This window comes from Pogoniulus pusillus, chromosome 12 (assembly GCF_015220805.1).
Source record: "Pogoniulus pusillus isolate bPogPus1 chromosome 12, bPogPus1.pri, whole genome shotgun sequence".
In the NCBI taxonomy this organism is placed as follows: Eukaryota; Metazoa; Chordata; class Aves; order Piciformes; family Lybiidae; genus Pogoniulus; species Pogoniulus pusillus.
The window spans coordinates 19,252,758-19,270,343 of NC_087275.1; the positions used below are offsets into that span (position 1 = coordinate 19,252,758).

The 17,586-nt window shown below is 40.3% G+C and overlaps 2 protein-coding genes across 2 annotated transcripts; one reads left to right on the forward strand and one right to left on the reverse strand.

Annotated features, from left to right (window-relative positions):
* Positions 1-1,408: 1,408 nt before the first annotated feature.
* HMGN1 (high mobility group nucleosome binding domain 1) lies at positions 1,409-8,593 on the reverse strand. Its single transcript, XM_064152553.1, has 6 exons — positions 8,462-8,593; positions 7,945-7,977; positions 7,813-7,842; positions 7,651-7,701; positions 4,684-4,815; positions 1,409-2,306 (listed from the first exon to the last, which is right to left on the reverse strand). The coding sequence occupies exons 1-6, from the start codon at positions 8,474-8,476 to the stop codon at positions 2,259-2,261; spliced, it is 309 nt and encodes a 102-aa protein (XP_064008623.1). The 5' UTR covers positions 8,477-8,593; the 3' UTR covers positions 1,409-2,258.
* Positions 8,594-8,781: 188 nt separating this feature from the next.
* Positions 8,782-17,044, forward strand: GET1 (guided entry of tail-anchored proteins factor 1). Its single transcript, XM_064152551.1, has 5 exons — positions 8,782-9,137; positions 11,324-11,489; positions 12,813-12,880; positions 13,714-13,828; positions 15,487-17,044. The coding sequence occupies exons 1-5, from the start codon at positions 9,048-9,050 to the stop codon at positions 15,558-15,560; spliced, it is 513 nt and encodes a 170-aa protein (XP_064008621.1). The 5' UTR covers positions 8,782-9,047; the 3' UTR covers positions 15,561-17,044.
* Positions 17,045-17,586: the final 542 nt, after the last annotated feature.

Consider the following 17,586-nt stretch of genomic DNA (forward strand, 5'->3'; position numbering starts at 1 on the left):
TACTAAGTTAAACCAATAAACAGGGTAACTAGAGAGGTTGGGGGGGGGGGGGGGGAGGGAGGGGGAGGCATGGGGTTAGAAAAAGTGGCATACATTTGCAGCTTTGGAATATCCAAGAACTTGAAGCCAAAGCTGTTGTTAAAGCCAGATGTGCTCTGCCGGGAACACTGCTGTTGTGGAAGCAAACCAGAAGTGTACTGTATTCCAGTGTTGAAGGACATTCTATATGTAAGCTACCATTGCTTAAATATTGAAGAAGTAAAAACAGTAAAATGTTTTCTCAGATGGAAAGCCTTAAAAAAAATGAGAGGTGAAACTGAAGTGTTTTTTTAAGTAACTATGACAATTTGAAAAGGATACCAGAAGTGTACTGGAAGTAGCTACTGTGCTTGCAGGTGCTTCTTAAGAGCACAGACAAGTTCTCAGTGAAAAGTAGTAAGATCTTGACTCTTCCCAAGCCAGGGCTGAGAGCTGTCTGACTGGCATCAAACAAACTGGTGAAGATAAAACCACACTACTACCCGCTGTAATTCAGCAAAACAGCATGAAATGGAAAAACAACCAACAACCCAAAACAGTGCTGCACTCTGTGGGAGAGATAAAGTAATGCTCTATTAGATATGAATGTTTAGTTTAAGGTTAATTAATATACACTTAACATGCCTCCCTTCTGATAAAAGGCTGTTAAACAAGACTGATTTCATTTTCTCAAATACAGCAAGGAAGAATCAGGACAGGCTTGTGCTACATGAATTAATTAGCTCTCTGCACAGGTAAGTTTTATTTGGAACTACTGTCTGTCAACGTGCACCCTTACATAGCAGCTGCATCTGCCCACAGCACAGTGAGCTCACCTCACAGTTGCTCATCAGCAGCAACATGGAAGTTTTCTTCCGTTTTTTTTCCCTGCTCCAGCCCAGGCTGTTCCACAGCTCATCCTCTATGGATTCCACAGCATAGGTTCAGCTACTTGGGCAGGTTTCACAGCCTAGGTTTGTCTTTCCTCAGACATCTGAAGCTTTACTGATTTTAAGACAATAATTGGGGAAATTCCAATAAAGTTCCAACACAACAGCAAGAGGATCTGATCAGTTACCATTCAAAAGGACTGCTTTGTTTGTCTTCCTTAAAGCACATTTACACAAGAGTGCATATGCACTCTTAGATAACAAGCAGATAAGAACACCTGATGCTTACTCATTATTGGTTTTTTGTTGTTAAGGTAAGCAGCACTAGACTGTCATCTTTCAACTTGGAAGTCCATATTAAAACTGCAACTCGCTTCATGCATTACCACCCATCTCTTGACAAGTACACTTTCAACAATGTTAAGAACATGTTTAAAAATCAAGAACTACACCACTTGGATTGCAAGTTGTCATACTCAGTGCAGAAGCTAACAGAAACATCCTTTCATAATCAAGATTTATTTGGCTTTTGTTTGGTGATCACAGACACTATGAACAATCTTACAATTGTTTTTATTCACATAGGTTTATTTTTAAACCTAAAAAGTGTAATTCTGTGGGTTTTTTTTCCTAAGACTATTGCAAATATTTTTCATTTCATTTTTGTAGATAAGCTGTCCTTTAAAACTGGATGTGAAGTTCCAGTGCCTCAAATACTGATATAGCAAGTTATGTCTTTATGTCTGCCAAGCAGAGAATTACTACTTAATCTTTAGATTGGAAACTTTTAGTCTGTCTTTTTTGCATCATAGCTACAAAGTTTTTGGAAAAAAATAAAGCTACAACTACCAAAATTAACTTTGTCACACATATAGGTCACTCAGCAACAAATCCAACACTAGGGAGCAGTTTTATTAGATAAGCATTTCTACTGATGGTACAACCATAGAAGATAAATAACCAAAATGTTAAGACATTCTCAACATATCATTATGAATTCCAAAGTCAAATCTGTGTTATGCTTAATTTAGTAGGATAGAAAAACTGTCCCTCCCAGTCTGTGGAACATGAAGGCTTCAGAGCCCTCCTCTTCTTTATGTAACATGTCATTAATTTCTGGTTTCATAGAAAACAGACAACCAGTACATGATTTTACCACTTAAAAAAAGCATTTACACTTATCTAAATATGTAAAAAAATGGGTTGAGTTGCGATTCTCTCCTTTTTAAAAATGTGTTTTCTAGAGCTACTAAAAAACTTGCATTTACAAAATAGTTGATAAAAATATTCCTCTGAATTGTACAAGAAGAAAGGTATAAGGACCACCAGTTAAAGACTTAGTACCAGATGTTACTCAGACTTTGCTTCTTTCTCTACTGCTGCATCAGATGCTGGGGTCTGAAAAGAAGACAAAAAACATGACACTTCAATGCAGGAAGTTTCTAAGTGATTCAGCTTCTTAGTTGGTAGTATTTTTAATGCTCAAGTTAGTTAACCTGACATACACACAAAACTATGACTTGTTTCTACATACCAAGCTTTAAAATCTTAATAAATCAATGTCACAGGCTGCTGGTTTCTTTTGGGTAACAACCAACAAAAGCCAAGCTGTCTTGAAAAGGCTTCTATTTCCTCAGATGCCTCAGTATGAATTTCAGATTGTTGCTATTGTTACTACTCAACACACACTGCAAAATATTTTGTTTTAAACAACAAAGCCCATTTCAATAATTACTGCCTTTGAGACAGGATACAGTGAGTTGCTTTAACCTAAACTCAAACCCCTGTATATAGACCATTTAAAAAAGCCTCTACAGATGCAATTCATATACTTAAATTTCAATGCAACACTATTAATACATTCCAAAATCTCATCATACTTTAAAGTAATGAAGACTTAGAATCATGCCTTAAGCATCATTTTTAAAAAACACATTCAGTGAAGCTGAACTGTAGCAGCAGAGCTACACTGTTTTCAAGACAAGTCCCCATATGCTGTGTCTCAACTTCCCAACAAGTTCATATAAACTTGACTAAAATCCTAACTCCATTCAGATCAGAAAACTTGCTGCATCTGCAATGTAGGCTAGAAAAAGGAATGTAGCATGTATTAACATAAAAATTAAATTATTCCAAAAGCTCCGCAGCACCACCAGCAGGCTAAATTGTTTAATCACAGCAGTACCCACACAGGAACCCTAACATCCCTTCCAGTCTTGACTGCCACCTGGGGGAAGCTTTTGAAGTATACAGTGTGGAAGCCATTTCCATTGCCATTCTCTTTGACTACCACCAGAAGTAATCACTGGCCTGTCACCAGGTCGTGGATTAACAATAGCACTGTTGACGCTACTGTCCTGACTGAAAAACAGTCGCTTCCAACAGGGCAGAGTATACATCTGTCTTTTCTAGGCTTAGGTATTCTATTAAACCTGCAGCTTTGGCTCATGGGACTCCTAAATCAGTATGTATTCCTTGTAAATTTACACCATCTCAGCCAGTTGAGAAACATTGCCACATTTAAGCTTCTGCTGGCATTCCTGAAATACTACATGCAGAAATGAAAAGACAAGATTATACAACAGCAATACAGAGCCAAAGCTATGCAGAAAGTGAGGTAAGGAATTCCTACAACTTTTTCACAAAGTTGTAAGCTTGCAAATACTTTGCACATTGTAAGCTTGCAAATGAAAATCTGTTACCTCAAAGTAAGCTGTTTTGTACACCAAAATACCAATTTATACCTTCCTCATGCACCAAAACCAATCATCTTCCACAAAATACAATACTCTTCTCCTTGAAGATCTATCTGCATATCAGTACATCAGGGAGATAGAAAAAAATGTAGCTGAATTCTATCTCCAAGATAACCCTACTTCTCAATCCAACTAGACAGGAAACACGAGCCATTTAAATAAAAAAAAAATCATCTATCTGATCTGCAGACTCCACTGAACTAATTAAAATGAGGCATTCTATATTGCAGCAACCAGAAACTACTTCTAAGCCTATTACCACATGAAAACTTGTGTTTCATCCAATTGTTAACGGTTGCCCTATTAAGAGGCACTGCTTCTCTCCCTACAGATCTTGTCGTAAAATTAAAACTGAATTATGTCCACATCACAGAAAAAGTATAGTGAGGAGTTAAGATGATCAGCGACTCAAAAATCTTCAGCAATGTAGCCATTTTAGCACAGTATTACAGCCACGACTGATTCCCCCAGCAACAACAGCCATTGCTTCCACACCTGCACCAACTTGTCCCTTCCACCAGCAGTGTCTTTATCAGTGACGTCTGTAAATGCTATCTCAACTTTGGCTTTTCAGTGAAAAATGCTCCAGTCTCAAAAAATTAATCCTGCCCTTATCAAAAAAATTAATCCTGCCCTTTTATAGAATGAAAGAACCTTTGCCAGTAACAGCAAAAGCAGACTAAAACCCAGACCAAGGCTCCAAAGACAAACCACCTGGACCCTCCTAGCACAACATCCTCTCCACGCACCTTGTATTTATTGTTGTTTTGACGAGATCACAAGGACAACAGCCTCTCACTGAAGTACACTATTCTGTATCAGAATTTGGTAAAGTCTCACCTTGTTCCTTATTTCAAGGACTGTTATCGGGGCAACTCAAATTTTCCAGGTAGTTACTAATATTTCAATAGCCTCCATCTCTCTTTTGGCAGAAATAGATTCTACACTAAGAATACTTGTGATAGATAGCACAGCGAGTTTTCTAGCTGTTTTGCATCAGAGAACACAGACAACTTTACCTCCTCAGTTTTAGCCTCCCCATTTTCTGCAGGCAAGTTGTCCTTTGTTTGTTCTTGGTTTGTCTCTTCTGTCTGTTTTCCTTTAGGCCCCTTTCTCCCCTTTGATGGAGCTTTCTTGTCCTCAGATTTATCCTACAATGGAATATATTTTCAACAAGTAAATTATCTAGTAGGTCACAGGAAAACTTCAATATTAACAAAAAAAACACAAACCCAAGACTTACTAAACAGCAAGTGCTGTTATCAACCACCAATGAGCTAATACATAACTCAGCTACCAAGTAAGTTTGCCAAACTAATATATGGACAAACCATGACAGTTTCAGATAGTAGGAGATAATCAACCTGTGATGGGAAGATAAATAGATTCTACTGGTCAGAGCAAGTCGTAATACATGATTTAATTTAGTGAGTCATAAAAAAATGTGATACAGTCCTTCCACTTTGTCAACACAAAGCACTTCAAATCCTCTTTTTCCTCTCATACTGATAAGCTGAAATTAGGGTTACCTAACCTAAATAAATGCACCATATAATGCAATCCTTTTCAGTGCTCCTTAGTAAGGATCTAAGTCACATCCTTTGTACCTAAACAACTGTTTTTAAATAGGAAGAATTTGTTCATGAGCTACTTCAATAAAAATATGCAGTATATCCTCCAGGAAAATTCCTTACAGCAACCAAATGCTAAAGAGTTTGCCTGTCCTCATGCTGATCCCCCTACTTACAAAAATAGTTCTGTCAATTCAGAATTACATAAATGCATTGGTTTTGACATCATCTGTCAAACATTACTTTATTATACTAACAAAAACATCCAATAAATGACGAACACTTTTTCCAGACAGGAACAATGTAAACACAAAGAGAATGCAATGCATTTATAACTTACATATCTAAGCACATACTACACTGACCTACTTTAAAATGTGTCTAATCTCATTTAAAACAAAAAATCACTTGTGCATTTCATAAACATTTTCTTCAAAGTATGTCCTGATTTGCGGTTCCCGACCTAAAACTTACTCCAAGAAATAAAGTTCTCATTTTTGCATATGTCAGGTACTGTAGACACGTGGATCTAGAAATCTTTTGGTTACAAGTACTATCCATAATATCTTAATTCCAAGCTTTCTTCCTTAGAAAAAACATGTAACTTCCTTACTTCACACACACAACTTTTCAACAGCTATCTGAATAAATTTCCTATTTTACATGAATGCTCACATCAACAGCATCTCTGAAAATAAAGTTTTGTCACCCAACTGCAACTACTCAAAAAATTTTGAAGTGTTCTACATCACTGGATACAAACATGGGGTAAGTTACATTACACACACAAGAGATGCAGGGATAAATAAATAAAAAAGGAAGCACGTTGTCTCATGTAACTAAATAATCAACATGCACAAACTTTAGATATTTTCTGCTCTTATTTCAGAAAAAGTCACTCCTCAAAATTATAAAGAGAATAGCTGAAACATGCCAATGGTAAAAAAAATTTTTTCTTATAAAGGCTAAGCTCTGCATTACAAATTCAGTCAATAGATAATTTCACAACACGACAACTTCTGTATTCTGTCAACAACTTATTTTTCTATTTATTTTTTAAAATCCCACTGAGTAACTCCACAATGAACTTCTCCCAAACAGAAAAAAAGCTATTTGAGTTTTAAAAAGTTACAATACCCATCCTTTGATAGATCAAATACAGAAAAAAAACACTGGCATGTAAAGTATTCATGCAACCCATTTAAATAAAGTCCAGAAACAGCTAAAATGAAAAAGTACTGAAGCTGGAGAAGTAAAACGCAATCAAAACAGAAGACATTTTTACATTACAAAGTTTCCAAATGCAAAGTATTTTAGTGACAGCATGAGTTTTAGAAGAGAGAGAACTGAATGTAGAAAAAATTGTATGTTTATTTGAGTTACTAATGGTAATAGCAACTTAAAGAAAAGGACTGCTCACATCCCATATTCATGTTATAGCAGCATTCCAGAGGCCTCAGGCAAGATGTTCTACCTAATATTCTAAGATGACACTTTTTTGTGATGTACTTGGTTCACAGGACTATGCTCTTGGCTGTACAATGCAGAAACATTTCTTTCTAGAAGCAGTTATAAGTAGCAAGTCTGCATCATGTATGTCGGTCAGCATCAAGTAGTATCATTAAGAATTAAACGAATCAAAGACACTAGAGAGAATCGAAACTGCAATAAAATTGGAATGTTTTCCCAAATTATGTAGGTTTACAACTCTGCGAATGAAAATCCACTGATATTCAAACCATTTGAATGGAAGTGTATTACTGTTCATTAATCAAATGGAGACATCAAAAAGTCTGCAGTTCCAGATTAATGTATTTTAAATGCTCTTAATCCAGCCATTAATAAGTTTATAATCAAAATGAAAGACTTAAAAATACATACACCAACAAGTCAAAAGGTACACAGCCTCTTCTGCTTCTGACAAGAAACAAAGAATTTTACACCTCAATTTGTCACTGTGAAGGCTATGGTGAAAAATGAAAGATGGTACGAAACCACACTTACATATATGAAGACCTGAAAGGTATTCTGATCAAAGGTAAACTCAGACCATTTTCAATGGCTGTCGAAGTAATTCAAGTACTTTTTCCCGTCCTAACACAATGCTTTAAGCTATATTCGATCACGATTTGTTACAGTGATGAACCAAATGACCATCTAATACCTATGAATCAGCACCCATATTTCCTACGCAATGCTTTGAAAGCTTAACAAGGATGTATTCGGTGGTGGAATGCACCTGCAAAATATTTATAGTAGGCAGAAGCATTTAAAAGGGACACTTCAGCTACATTGAGTGTTCCTTGAATAAAACATTCTGACACCACGGATGGAACACATAAAATAGGCTGCGATCAGGTATTTGCAAACAAATTTGACCACTTCCTTTCCCTCCTGCCAGCAAGCAACTCTCACCTTTGCCGCTGTCTTTTTTGGCTTCGTCTCTGCTTTGGCAGGAGCAGGTTTCTGAGAAAAAACAAGCAACGGAGATTCAGCCCTGGGTAATTCACTTTTCGATACAAGACTAACCCCTCCCCACCCAAACCAACAGGAACACTCCTCCTCTCGTGTACTTACAGCAGAAAGCCGCGCCGATCGCCTCTTCGGCTACAAATAGAGAGAAACGGCGTAAGCTGACGGGCAGGCACGCCGGCATCGGCGAGGGGCAAGCCCCTGATGGCTCGCCGTTGCCCTGCCCTCGTCACCTACCTCCTCCGGGGCCTCCCCGTCCGCCACCGTCACCTGCCAACATAAACAGCGCGCGTCAGGCGGCGCAGGCGCCTCGCGTCCCGGCGGGGCGGGAAGGAGGGAGGACGGACACGTGACGCCGCCGCTCGCTCGCTCGCCCGCCCGTCCCCCCGCCCGCCCCTTCCCGCCGCCGCTGCAGCCGCCGCTTTTGGATTTGGAGCCTGGGAGGCGAAGCGCCCAGCAAGACCTCGCAGAACCTTCCAGACGACATCACTGCCGCCTGCACGCATTCGCTCCCCCCACCCCGTAGTACGGTCTCCGTCAGGCAGTACGGAGCTAGCTCGCAAAAACGTGCCGGCCCCCGGCAGTGTTCTAGATCGCCACACCAATGTCCTCGGAGCGGCCGCTTCCCTCTGAGTCGAGTCCCAGCGCAGTCGACCGCCCTCTGCCCTCCAACCTCCCGTGCGGCGGTGGCGCGGGGCCGCCGCGAGCAGTGCGACTCCCCGTCGGAAGCTCCGCTGTTTCCCGCTCGCGTCACCTTTCTCTTCGGCATGGCGAAGTTGCGCGCCAGCGGCTCTCGGCCGCGATCCCAGGTGCTGCGGCGGCTCCCACCCGACTGCTGCGTGCGCTGGGTGCCTCACGGCGAGCAGCTGCCTGCTAGCCAGCCTCACTGCGTAGGAAAACCGCCCCCCCCCCCCCCCATCCCAGCAGCGCCAGCGGCACCGCAACAGGATCCAGCCGGATTGGAGGGGGTGGGGGGGTGGTAGTGGGAGGGGGCGACGGCTGGGGGACGCTCTCCGGCGGCCGCCCCGCCCGAGGGGCGCCACCGCGAGGCGGGACCCGTTGTCGCCAGCGGCCCCACTGCGCGCGCGCACAGGGTGGCGCGCGGGGCGGGACCTCTCACCTAATCACCGCCCTCCCTGGCAGGGGGAGAGGAGGCAGCCTCTCGATTGGCCAGCCGCTGTCACCTGGCCACGCGTGTCCCCGGTTTCCCTCAGGCGGGCGCCCGCCAGCCTCCCCACGCGTGAGGGGTGGCCGCCCCGGCGCGGTACTGCCCTCGCGGGAGTGCCCGGGAGAGGCAAGGAGGGGCGTGGCGTGGCTGCCCGCCCGCGGGGGGTCGCGTCATGGCGGAGAGCGGCGCCTGGCTGTTGGTGCTGAGCTCTGTCTTCCTCTGCAACGCTCTCAAGATCCTCTTGCCCTCCTGTTCCTCCATTGTAAGTGACGTCAGTGGGCCCGACACGCCCCCTGCCAGCCCGGGGAGGGGGTGGCAGCCGCTGGTTGTAAACCGGGGCCGTAGGCGGACGCCATTTGCCTTCTTCGCGCTTTCCCTGGTAGCTGAGGGCTTCGCCTGGCCCAGCCTTTCACACCGAGTTTCTGAGACAAAGTGTGGGGGGCCAAGCCGGCGGCGAGGCAGGGCGCTAAGGAGGCCCTTGCGTAGCACCCAGTGTTTTGCGAAGGGGGCGTCACGCCCGCCTGGCAGCTAAGGAGTGAGGTGAAGCTGAGCAGTGGAGGGAAAGAGAGGTGCTGGTTTCGGGGGGCTCCCAATGTCCCGGGGTACCCATAGTGCATCCCTAACTGTAACTAGTAAGGCCTGTTCCTGCGCCTTGCTTTAGAAGATTGAGAGGCTGACGGTGGGAAGAACTGGGCATCGTGAAACCCAGCACCGGTCACGGGTGGGTGACCGGCAGCCTCGATTAAGCAGGCTTTATTGCAGAGTTCTGAGTAATGAGTTATCAGTGTGTTTGACGGTGTTCCTGTGGTTCCTGCCCTTGGGGATACTGCAGGAGTATAAAGAACAGCTTTGCTCAGTCTTCCATGTTTTCAACAGACATCTTCATTGTTGAGAAGGGAAGTCAGTGGATTCAGAGACTAAGGAGTTGGACATCGTAGGAGTAAACCTTATATTAGAGTTTCTAATATACTCCTAACTCGGATCTGAAGTGTTTCTGTGGAAGCATAGATAACAGAATAATGGAACAGTAAAGCTGGTGACTGCCAAGTGAGCTTACGTGCGAGCAGGTGTGCTAAAACGGTGCCTTCCATCTAAATGACTTCACTGCCATGCAGATCAGTGTGTACTGCTTGATAATGGATAAAAATCCTTTAAAATATAGATTAGTCTTTGCAATTTGGAAAGCTGAATTCGATGTGACTGTAGATGACAAATTAAAATCTCTGCTCAGTGCTTTCCTGTGGTTCACAACGGTAGTGCAGTGTTTTCATTGACTGCAGAACTGAGAATGTTTCTGGGGAGAAAAGGCTAAAAAGATTTGCTAACGAACAGCAAGAAAAAACTTTTTATGTTGTTACGTATTTATTCTTTAAAGGAACTCATGAAGCAAAACACAGGTGGTGCTTCATGAAAAGAAAGGGAAGAAAATGTTTGCTAACACACCTTTTTACGTCTGTGTTGGGAGGAAATAACTGTAGCCAAGAAACTATAAAGTGTTTTAAGAAAACCATGTTTGAATGCACGCATGAGATGTAAGAATAATAACTAATGTGAATTTGTGTTGCTGTTTTCGAGGCAATGGTTAAGATTAGAGGTTAGAGGGATCACAGCTCTCAGCCAGTATGGCATTTTCTGGACTAGGCTATAGAGGAGTGATTCCTGGTTGGTGAGCTGTGTTTTATTGGTGAAATCTAAAATTTGGCTTCAGTGCATAAAATTTCTGGATTAGTTAGTTTAGACCCTTGCTGAAGCTGCTAGTGCTGGAAATTTCGGGTACTGGACTGGGCTGCCCAGGAAGGTGGTTGTGCCACCAACCCTGGATGTGTTCAAAAGTCGTTTGGATCTGGTGCTGGGGATATGGTTTAGGATGAACCTTGTAGAGTAGGGTTATTGGTTGGACTTGGTGATCCTGAGGGTATTTTCCAAACTGAACATTTCTGTGATTCTGTGAAATGTGTCTGTGAAATGACAAAGAAGTATGGGCCTTGCTGAAGCTGGAAAGAGCAGTGATGAGAAGGGGTATTTCCTGTACATACCAGGCGCATGTCACCCAAGCAGTGCATGATTAGAACTGCAAGGAGGGAGGATGGCAGATCAGCTAAGGCAGGGCTTGGGGGATTTGAAAGGTCTCAGAAAGCAAAATCATTGAGAGTGAGGAGATGAAAGCAGAAGTAGAGAGGGAAAAGGCTGTTAACCATAGTTAGAAAAGTTGACAATCACTGTCCTGCAGGGACGGTGAAACTAAGTTTGGTTTGCTTCAGTCAGAGTAAGGGTAAAACGTCTTTGGCTTTTAGAGTAAGTTGCAGATGTTAAACCAAGGTTTTCGTGTGTCTTCCTGTGCCTTTTTTGATGGGGAGAGTTTGAGTATGGAAGCAGATGATATTTCATACATATTAAAAATAAAGTTAGTGGAATTCTGGGTAAATAACTGGTACTATTTCTTCTTAGATATCCAGATTGTTACAAAAGGATGCAGAGCAGGAGTCCCAAATGAGAGCTGAAATTCAGAGCATGAAGCAAGAGCTATCAACCATTAGTATGATGGATGAGTTCGCTAGATATGCCCGCCTGGAAAGAAAGATTAACAAAATGACTGACAAGCTTAAAACTCACGGTAGAGTGCAATCAATGTTTATTCCCTCTTCTAGTCTCTGAAAAACATTTTGTAAGGAGTGCTTTCAGTTTTAAGTGTATTCTTCCATTGAAAATTTTCCTCTCCTTTTTATCCAGTTCTACTGTGTGTGTGTGTTTGTTTCTGTCTTTCTCTTAAAGTTTTTTTGAGAGCTTGCTTTTGTCTTTCAGTTATGCATTGTTCTATTGTTCTGCACACTGTGATAAGAGAGTGATTTAGATTTTAAAAAATCTTGGAAGGAATTTCCTGGACTTCAGTATGTAATTATTCACTCTTTCTCAGTGATTCTTATCACTGACTCGTTTTTAGTAGGTGGAGAAAGTCCTCTGCTATGTATCTTCATTGCAAAAGGATGCATTGCTTGGTTGGGGCTATTTGAGAGAAAGCATTGATTATAAAGTAACAGATGAGATCTTTTGTGTCATTTTGCAATCCTGTCTGATTTTACGCAGCAGCTTTTGCCATAAAGCTGTAGTGCTTTGCCTCAATTTGGATTTCATAGTAGTATAGTCTGTTGTCTCATGGTAGAAAGTATACATAAACCTTTGGCACCAGAGCTTTTGCTCCTGTCTTTGCCCAAACTCACTAACTGATCCTAACAGTATAGTAGACTGCTTGCTTTGTCTGTCTCCTCTTTGCCAAATAGGCACATGTATAATATTTAAAATAAGCAGTTTTGGATTGCTTTCAGTAGTATAATTCTTAACTCAATAATCTCAATTAAACTGTATTTGAGTAGTTTACTTAGCAACCAATAACATTGTTTTAGAAAACTTTGGCCACTGTTATGTTTGAAGAGGTGCTGTCTTCACTGGCCTTCTTTATACTGGTCTAAGATACTGTAACATAAGGAAAATTGGAAGGCGAAGTTTTGATGCTGAACCTGACCATGATTCATTCAGTGAAAGAATACTTTTTTGACTGTGTTCCTGAATAAAATAAGGCAAAAAGTGCATCTGCTTCTCTCCTTTCAGAAAAGTGAAAAAAAAACTTTTTTTCATCTAAATTAGCAACCACAGTGACTGTTCTTGTTTGGGAATAGTGTTCTTGATTAAATGTGAAATTTCTCTGTCTGGGATATCACTATTTTGCAAGTTTTCAAGGTAGACTATACAAAGAGCTGGAGTGTGATATGGACCTAGCATTTTCTTCTGGAAGGGTACTTTTAATATTGCTATGAGTCGTTTGAAAAGAGGTTGTTTGTTTGGTTGTTTTTTTTTAAGGGTGCAATATCTTGATATAAAGAGTGAAGTTAAGTGTGATTCATTAATATAAATAATACAGGGTAATTTTTTTCTTTAACAGTGAAAGCACGTACTGCCCAATTAGCCAAAATAAAGTGGGTTATAAATATTGTATTCTACATCTTACAAGTAAGTAAATATTTTATTACAACTACAAATTACTAAACCAAATCCTAGTAGTGTTACATTTCTCTCCTGCATTTAATGGTTGATCATTAGTCACACAGGTGTTTGACATTCCAATGACAGTGCATGCCAAACTTAAAGAGATGCTTGAAATAAAGGGAGAGATGTTGCTGATAAGGTCTGGTAGTTGTGGATGGAAGGAGTTCTGAGCTTTATTTCAACTCTGTTTTGAGATTACAAGATAGGAGTTTGTTTTAGCTCATTAATCACTGTTTGTTTTTTTAATTATACATGGCACTAGACCCAGGAATGATCCAATGCATGCCAATACTTTTTACTTACATTTTTGAGAACAAAATAAGCTTTTGCTGAGGATTCAAATCTACACTTACAGCTGCCACACATTTCCCCACAGTGCCTCATCAAATTCTTTGTAGCTCAGACTTGATGCCAAAAAATTATCTGTTAATCAGGATAACAGTGGTCAGCATGAAGATGTCCTTAGAGTAATATTAAAGTGAGTTGGATTCCTAGCAGGCAAAGATTATGGCTAAAAACAGTCATCAGAATTTAGCTATTATTATGGTCGCCTGTTCTAGATTAGAACCAGGGTCTAAGGAAGAAGCAGTCTTTTCCAACATCTCACTGCTACCTTTAGCATTGTGTATTAATTTAAGCTCAAACTGATTTAAAAAATATTAACTTGCTTAAGAACAGTGTAAAATGACAAAGAAACTATTCCCTTCAGTTAGTTTATTATTTATTGTTTCAGAGTAGCGGTGGTAGCATACTTTGATGTGTATTATTACCCAAGCTAATAAAAATTTCTATTCTAGGCTGCTTTGATGATCTCTCTGATTTGGAAATACTATTCTGAGCCAGTTACAGTGCTTCCAAGCAAATGGCTTGCTCCACTGGAGCGCTTGGTAGCCTTTCCTACTGGGGTGGCAGGTAAGGACTGAACATTGGAAAAGTACACTTCCCAAGCCTATGCAGATGCTAGCACTGTGGTGATAAAGAGCAAACCTAGGTTAAAAGCACTGCTTCTGTACTTTTCTTCTAACTCCATTAGAACAAGGAGGAGTTCCAGGTGTGGCATGAGCTGTTTCATAGATATTTCATTCTTGTTTATTTAACCGACAATGTAATGGATTATTATTCATTTTTATTTCTTCTCTAATAGGGCAGCTTTGTCTTCATATGTATGGAACAGGCCCTGGTGAAGATTTCAAATGATAAATATTTTTATCTTAAGGAGTGCACTGAAATAGTAGAATTAGGTTTAAAAATAGGCAAATATTTAATAGATCTGTGTTTCTTATAAACTGCTACGATTTCTAAATGTTGTAACTTCAGAGTGCTAGTGTTTTTTATTTGGCGTTTTATCTCATCTGTTCCCACCCCTTTACAGATTGTGCTTCTCTTGCATTTTTACCTATTTACTTCCTTTTTTTTTGGGCAGTTTAAATAACATTTTTTTTTTTTTATAGAATCATATTGGTTTTCATAGAAACAATGTTATCTCATGTTGTTTCTGAGTGAAAAGTGAGCTGGCTCTATGGTAACAGAGCAGTGTAGTGTGGAAATCTGCTTCCAAGCTAAAATGCTTGCTGGTCAATCTTCCTGTTAGCTTTCTAAGTCCTAATTACCTTAGAAGGAATTCCAAATATATTGTTGGTATTGTATGTTGTTGTGTCTTTGCCATGAGGAGAATGGTTTGTATTCAGCATGCTTCCTGGGCAAGACAAGAGTCTGCTTCTGTGCAGGGTAGGAGAATGGTCTTTGGAAGAGGTTTATTTAGGTAGCATTTGAAGGGATTTAAAAAGATTTATATCCATGTCTGCCTTCAAATCTGCTTGTTGGTGTTTTTTTTTCGTTTGGTTGATGATCACAGGAAAGAGATTGCTTTTGAATTCTAGGTGATAGAAAAGATTCAAAAATCACCAAAAAGTTAGTTTCTTCACATGTGCTATGAATTCTGTGATGCCACATAGTCTGCAATAGGAAAGTGCTGAGTGTTACAGCCTGTGCACACCCTCTGTTCCATCACATCAGTATAAATTTCTGTGCTGCTAATTGGAATGGCAGGACCCTTTCAGCAGCAGTGGCACAAAGCATCCTGGGCCACTGGTAAAGATTTTGGTGTTTCTCAGTATGGGGAGCAAGGGGAAAAGAGACAAGTATGGATTTAATACTTTCCAAAAGGCTGATTGAATTTCAGAGGAAATTTGCTTTTTACCTCTTAAATCTTGAATTTGCATTCTAGCAAAGTATGCTGTTACTTGCCAAACCTGTAGTATCAGCACCTTTGACATTTCCTGTTAGGGACATAGCAGATGTTTTTAGCTGAGGGTTCTGTATGCTGTGCTTCAGCTCATATTAATTTATTTGGTACTCTTTTCCCTGGACAGTCTTCAGATTTTCTTGGGACTGATGTGGAGTTAGCTGCCATCCCTTGAAGAGAAAACTTTGTATATAAAAAGATGTTTTGTTCCTGCTCACCTCACAACTCTAAAGGGTTTTTTACACTTCCAAAGTTGTTTTCAGACATACATGTGCTTCAGGGTTATTGATGTAATGACTTAAATCATATTCTAAATCTCTTTCAGGTGGTGTTGGCATTACATGTTGGCTTGTGGTTTGTAATAAAGTTGTAGCTATCATGCTACACCCTTTCAGCTGAAGGAAACGTAGTAGTCCATGGAGTCCTCAACTGTGTTTTAATTGTCACTATCTAAAATTAATTTGAAAAAAACCAACAAAGAAAGAAGTTGTCTTTCATGATCTTTGTTACTTACGTCAGTATCCTTTTGGATTTATTTTATCTTCCATTAGTTTGTTTTCCAATTTGGTTTTCAAACAGCAGCATTGCTGTTTATAGAGCCTCATTTTGTGTCTGTTTTGACGAGGATGAACACTGATTGACAGCAGAAGCACGAGACTTTTGTCATGCTGTATATTTACCAAAATCCAGAAGTATTGGATTTGTATTTTTAAGTTGGAAGTACCCCAGCATTAGGAATTAATTAGGGACTTCTGCTGTTTCTTTACTGTGTGATATGGTTGTTTCACCCAAAGATGGGATTATACTTCACGACAAGTGGAGGCAGGTGGTTTGGGTAGCTTAGAGTAAAGCAGACTTAGGCTTCTCCTAGTTATTTTTTTAGACTATAATGTATTCCTGGGCTGCCTTAGATGATATGTTATTGATAAATACACAGATTCAACTTTTTATTGCATAAGAAACTCATTTTTTTATCAAATACAGGACAGAGAGATACGTTTTCCTTCCTGATTTTTAAGATTACTTGAACTCTTGGATTTTTTTCCTACTGTTACTGATAACTGACCTTTCCTTCCTTGATTTTTTACCTGCTTCCCAAACTGCGAGAGGATCAGTTTTCATCTGTGTTTTGGGAGGAAAGGTCTGGCCAACATTCTCGAGGTCCATGTTAATAAAATAGAAGACAGTGACATTCCTTCAAAGGACTACATTTCTAAGGGCTTTAGCATACATTAATGACAGTCCAGCTATGTAAATGTAAAAAAGGCAAATAAGTGATCTAAATGCCTAAAGCAGTAACAGAATAGGAGCAAGCAGGGGGAGAAGGGAAAATAATTAGGTACAGGAAACAGCCATAATGTTTTGAATTTAGAAGAGGACAGAAATCTTCCTAGATTTCTTCTTAGTGCCTGCAGAACAGTGACAAAGTTGTATTCTCTTCTGTGATCTGCAGCCTTGTCATTGATGCCCCATCACACAAATGGACAGGTTTATAAAACTACTGTTCCAGATATCTTTGAGGGTTTTGATACAAGCCTAAACAAACCTCTAGTGGACACCTTTCCCTCTTCTGTTTGGCTTCCATCATTCTGGTTCAGCTTCCAGTTCTGCAGTTGAATGCATCTGTTATTTCAGATCCTTTGCCCATCCTGCAGGAAGGAAGGGGCCAGGGCCCCTCTATAATTAGCACTGCATGTAGAAATAATTTCAAAGTATTGTGTATATAAGCATGAAATATTTGGAGTTTTTTTAATGTTAATTTTAAAATGTTTTATTGACTACATTTAGTCAACATGAAAGTAGATGCACTATATGTAATAAGTTGTGATTGAATGCTATGTGTAATTGTGGTTTTATTAATGAAATAAAGCTTTTCAATCCACTTCAGGTTTTCTAATCCATTTTTCAATGTTAATTACAGTTTCCAACAAACAAAACCTGTCAAAACAACAACAAAAACACTAAACCCAAACCAATGGTGCCCTCCCTCTGTGTTCTTGCATAAGGAGATAACTGTTGGAATAAATACTAAAAAGCCACTTTAAGAAGCATTCAGGATAGATAATTTAACTGGCATATTTTTTAATCTAAAGATGTAGTTAATGATATATCTACTGGTTAAAAAGTTTAACAGGGAAAAGAAACATCATTTAAAATCTTCACAGTGGAGTTTGCTGTTTATCCAAACTTAGCATGGGGGCATCAAATATGCAGATTGTTGGCTGCTCCAGTCAAAGCATTTGGTTGAGACGGGGAGAAAAGGCTTTTGGTCACCTAGTCAGTACCAAAGTACCAATAGGAATGTTGGATTAGGTATGAAAGTACCAATAGGAATGTTGGATTATGCACGCTTGTTTGCTCTTCGCTTCAGGCCAGCAGCAAGAGTGCACAAAGTCATGCTTCGAAACCTGTACAGCTGAAGCAC

What these genes read in the sequence shown, in the direction of transcription:
- HMGN1 (XM_064152553.1), bottom strand. An exon ending in ACGGGGAGGCCCCGGAGGAG is followed by an intron (nt 7,843 to 7,944) that starts GTAGGTGACGAG and finishes CTCTATTTGTAG; the next exon opens with CCGAAGAGGCGATCGGCGCG. An exon ending in CAAAAAAGACAGCGGCAAAG is followed by an intron (nt 4,816 to 7,650) that starts GTGAGAGTTGCT and finishes ATTCCATTGTAG; the next exon opens with GATAAATCTGAGGACAAGAA.
- GET1 (XM_064152551.1), top strand. Translation starts at nt 9,048, where the DNA reads ATGGCGGAGAGCGGCGCCTGGCTGTTGGTGCTGAGCTCTGTCTTCCTC. An exon ending in TGCCCTCCTGTTCCTCCATT is followed by an intron (nt 9,138 to 11,323) that starts GTAAGTGACGTC and finishes ATTTCTTCTTAG; the next exon opens with ATATCCAGATTGTTACAAAA. An exon ending in TTGTATTCTACATCTTACAA is followed by an intron (nt 12,881 to 13,713) that starts GTAAGTAAATAT and finishes TTTCTATTCTAG; the next exon opens with GCTGCTTTGATGATCTCTCT.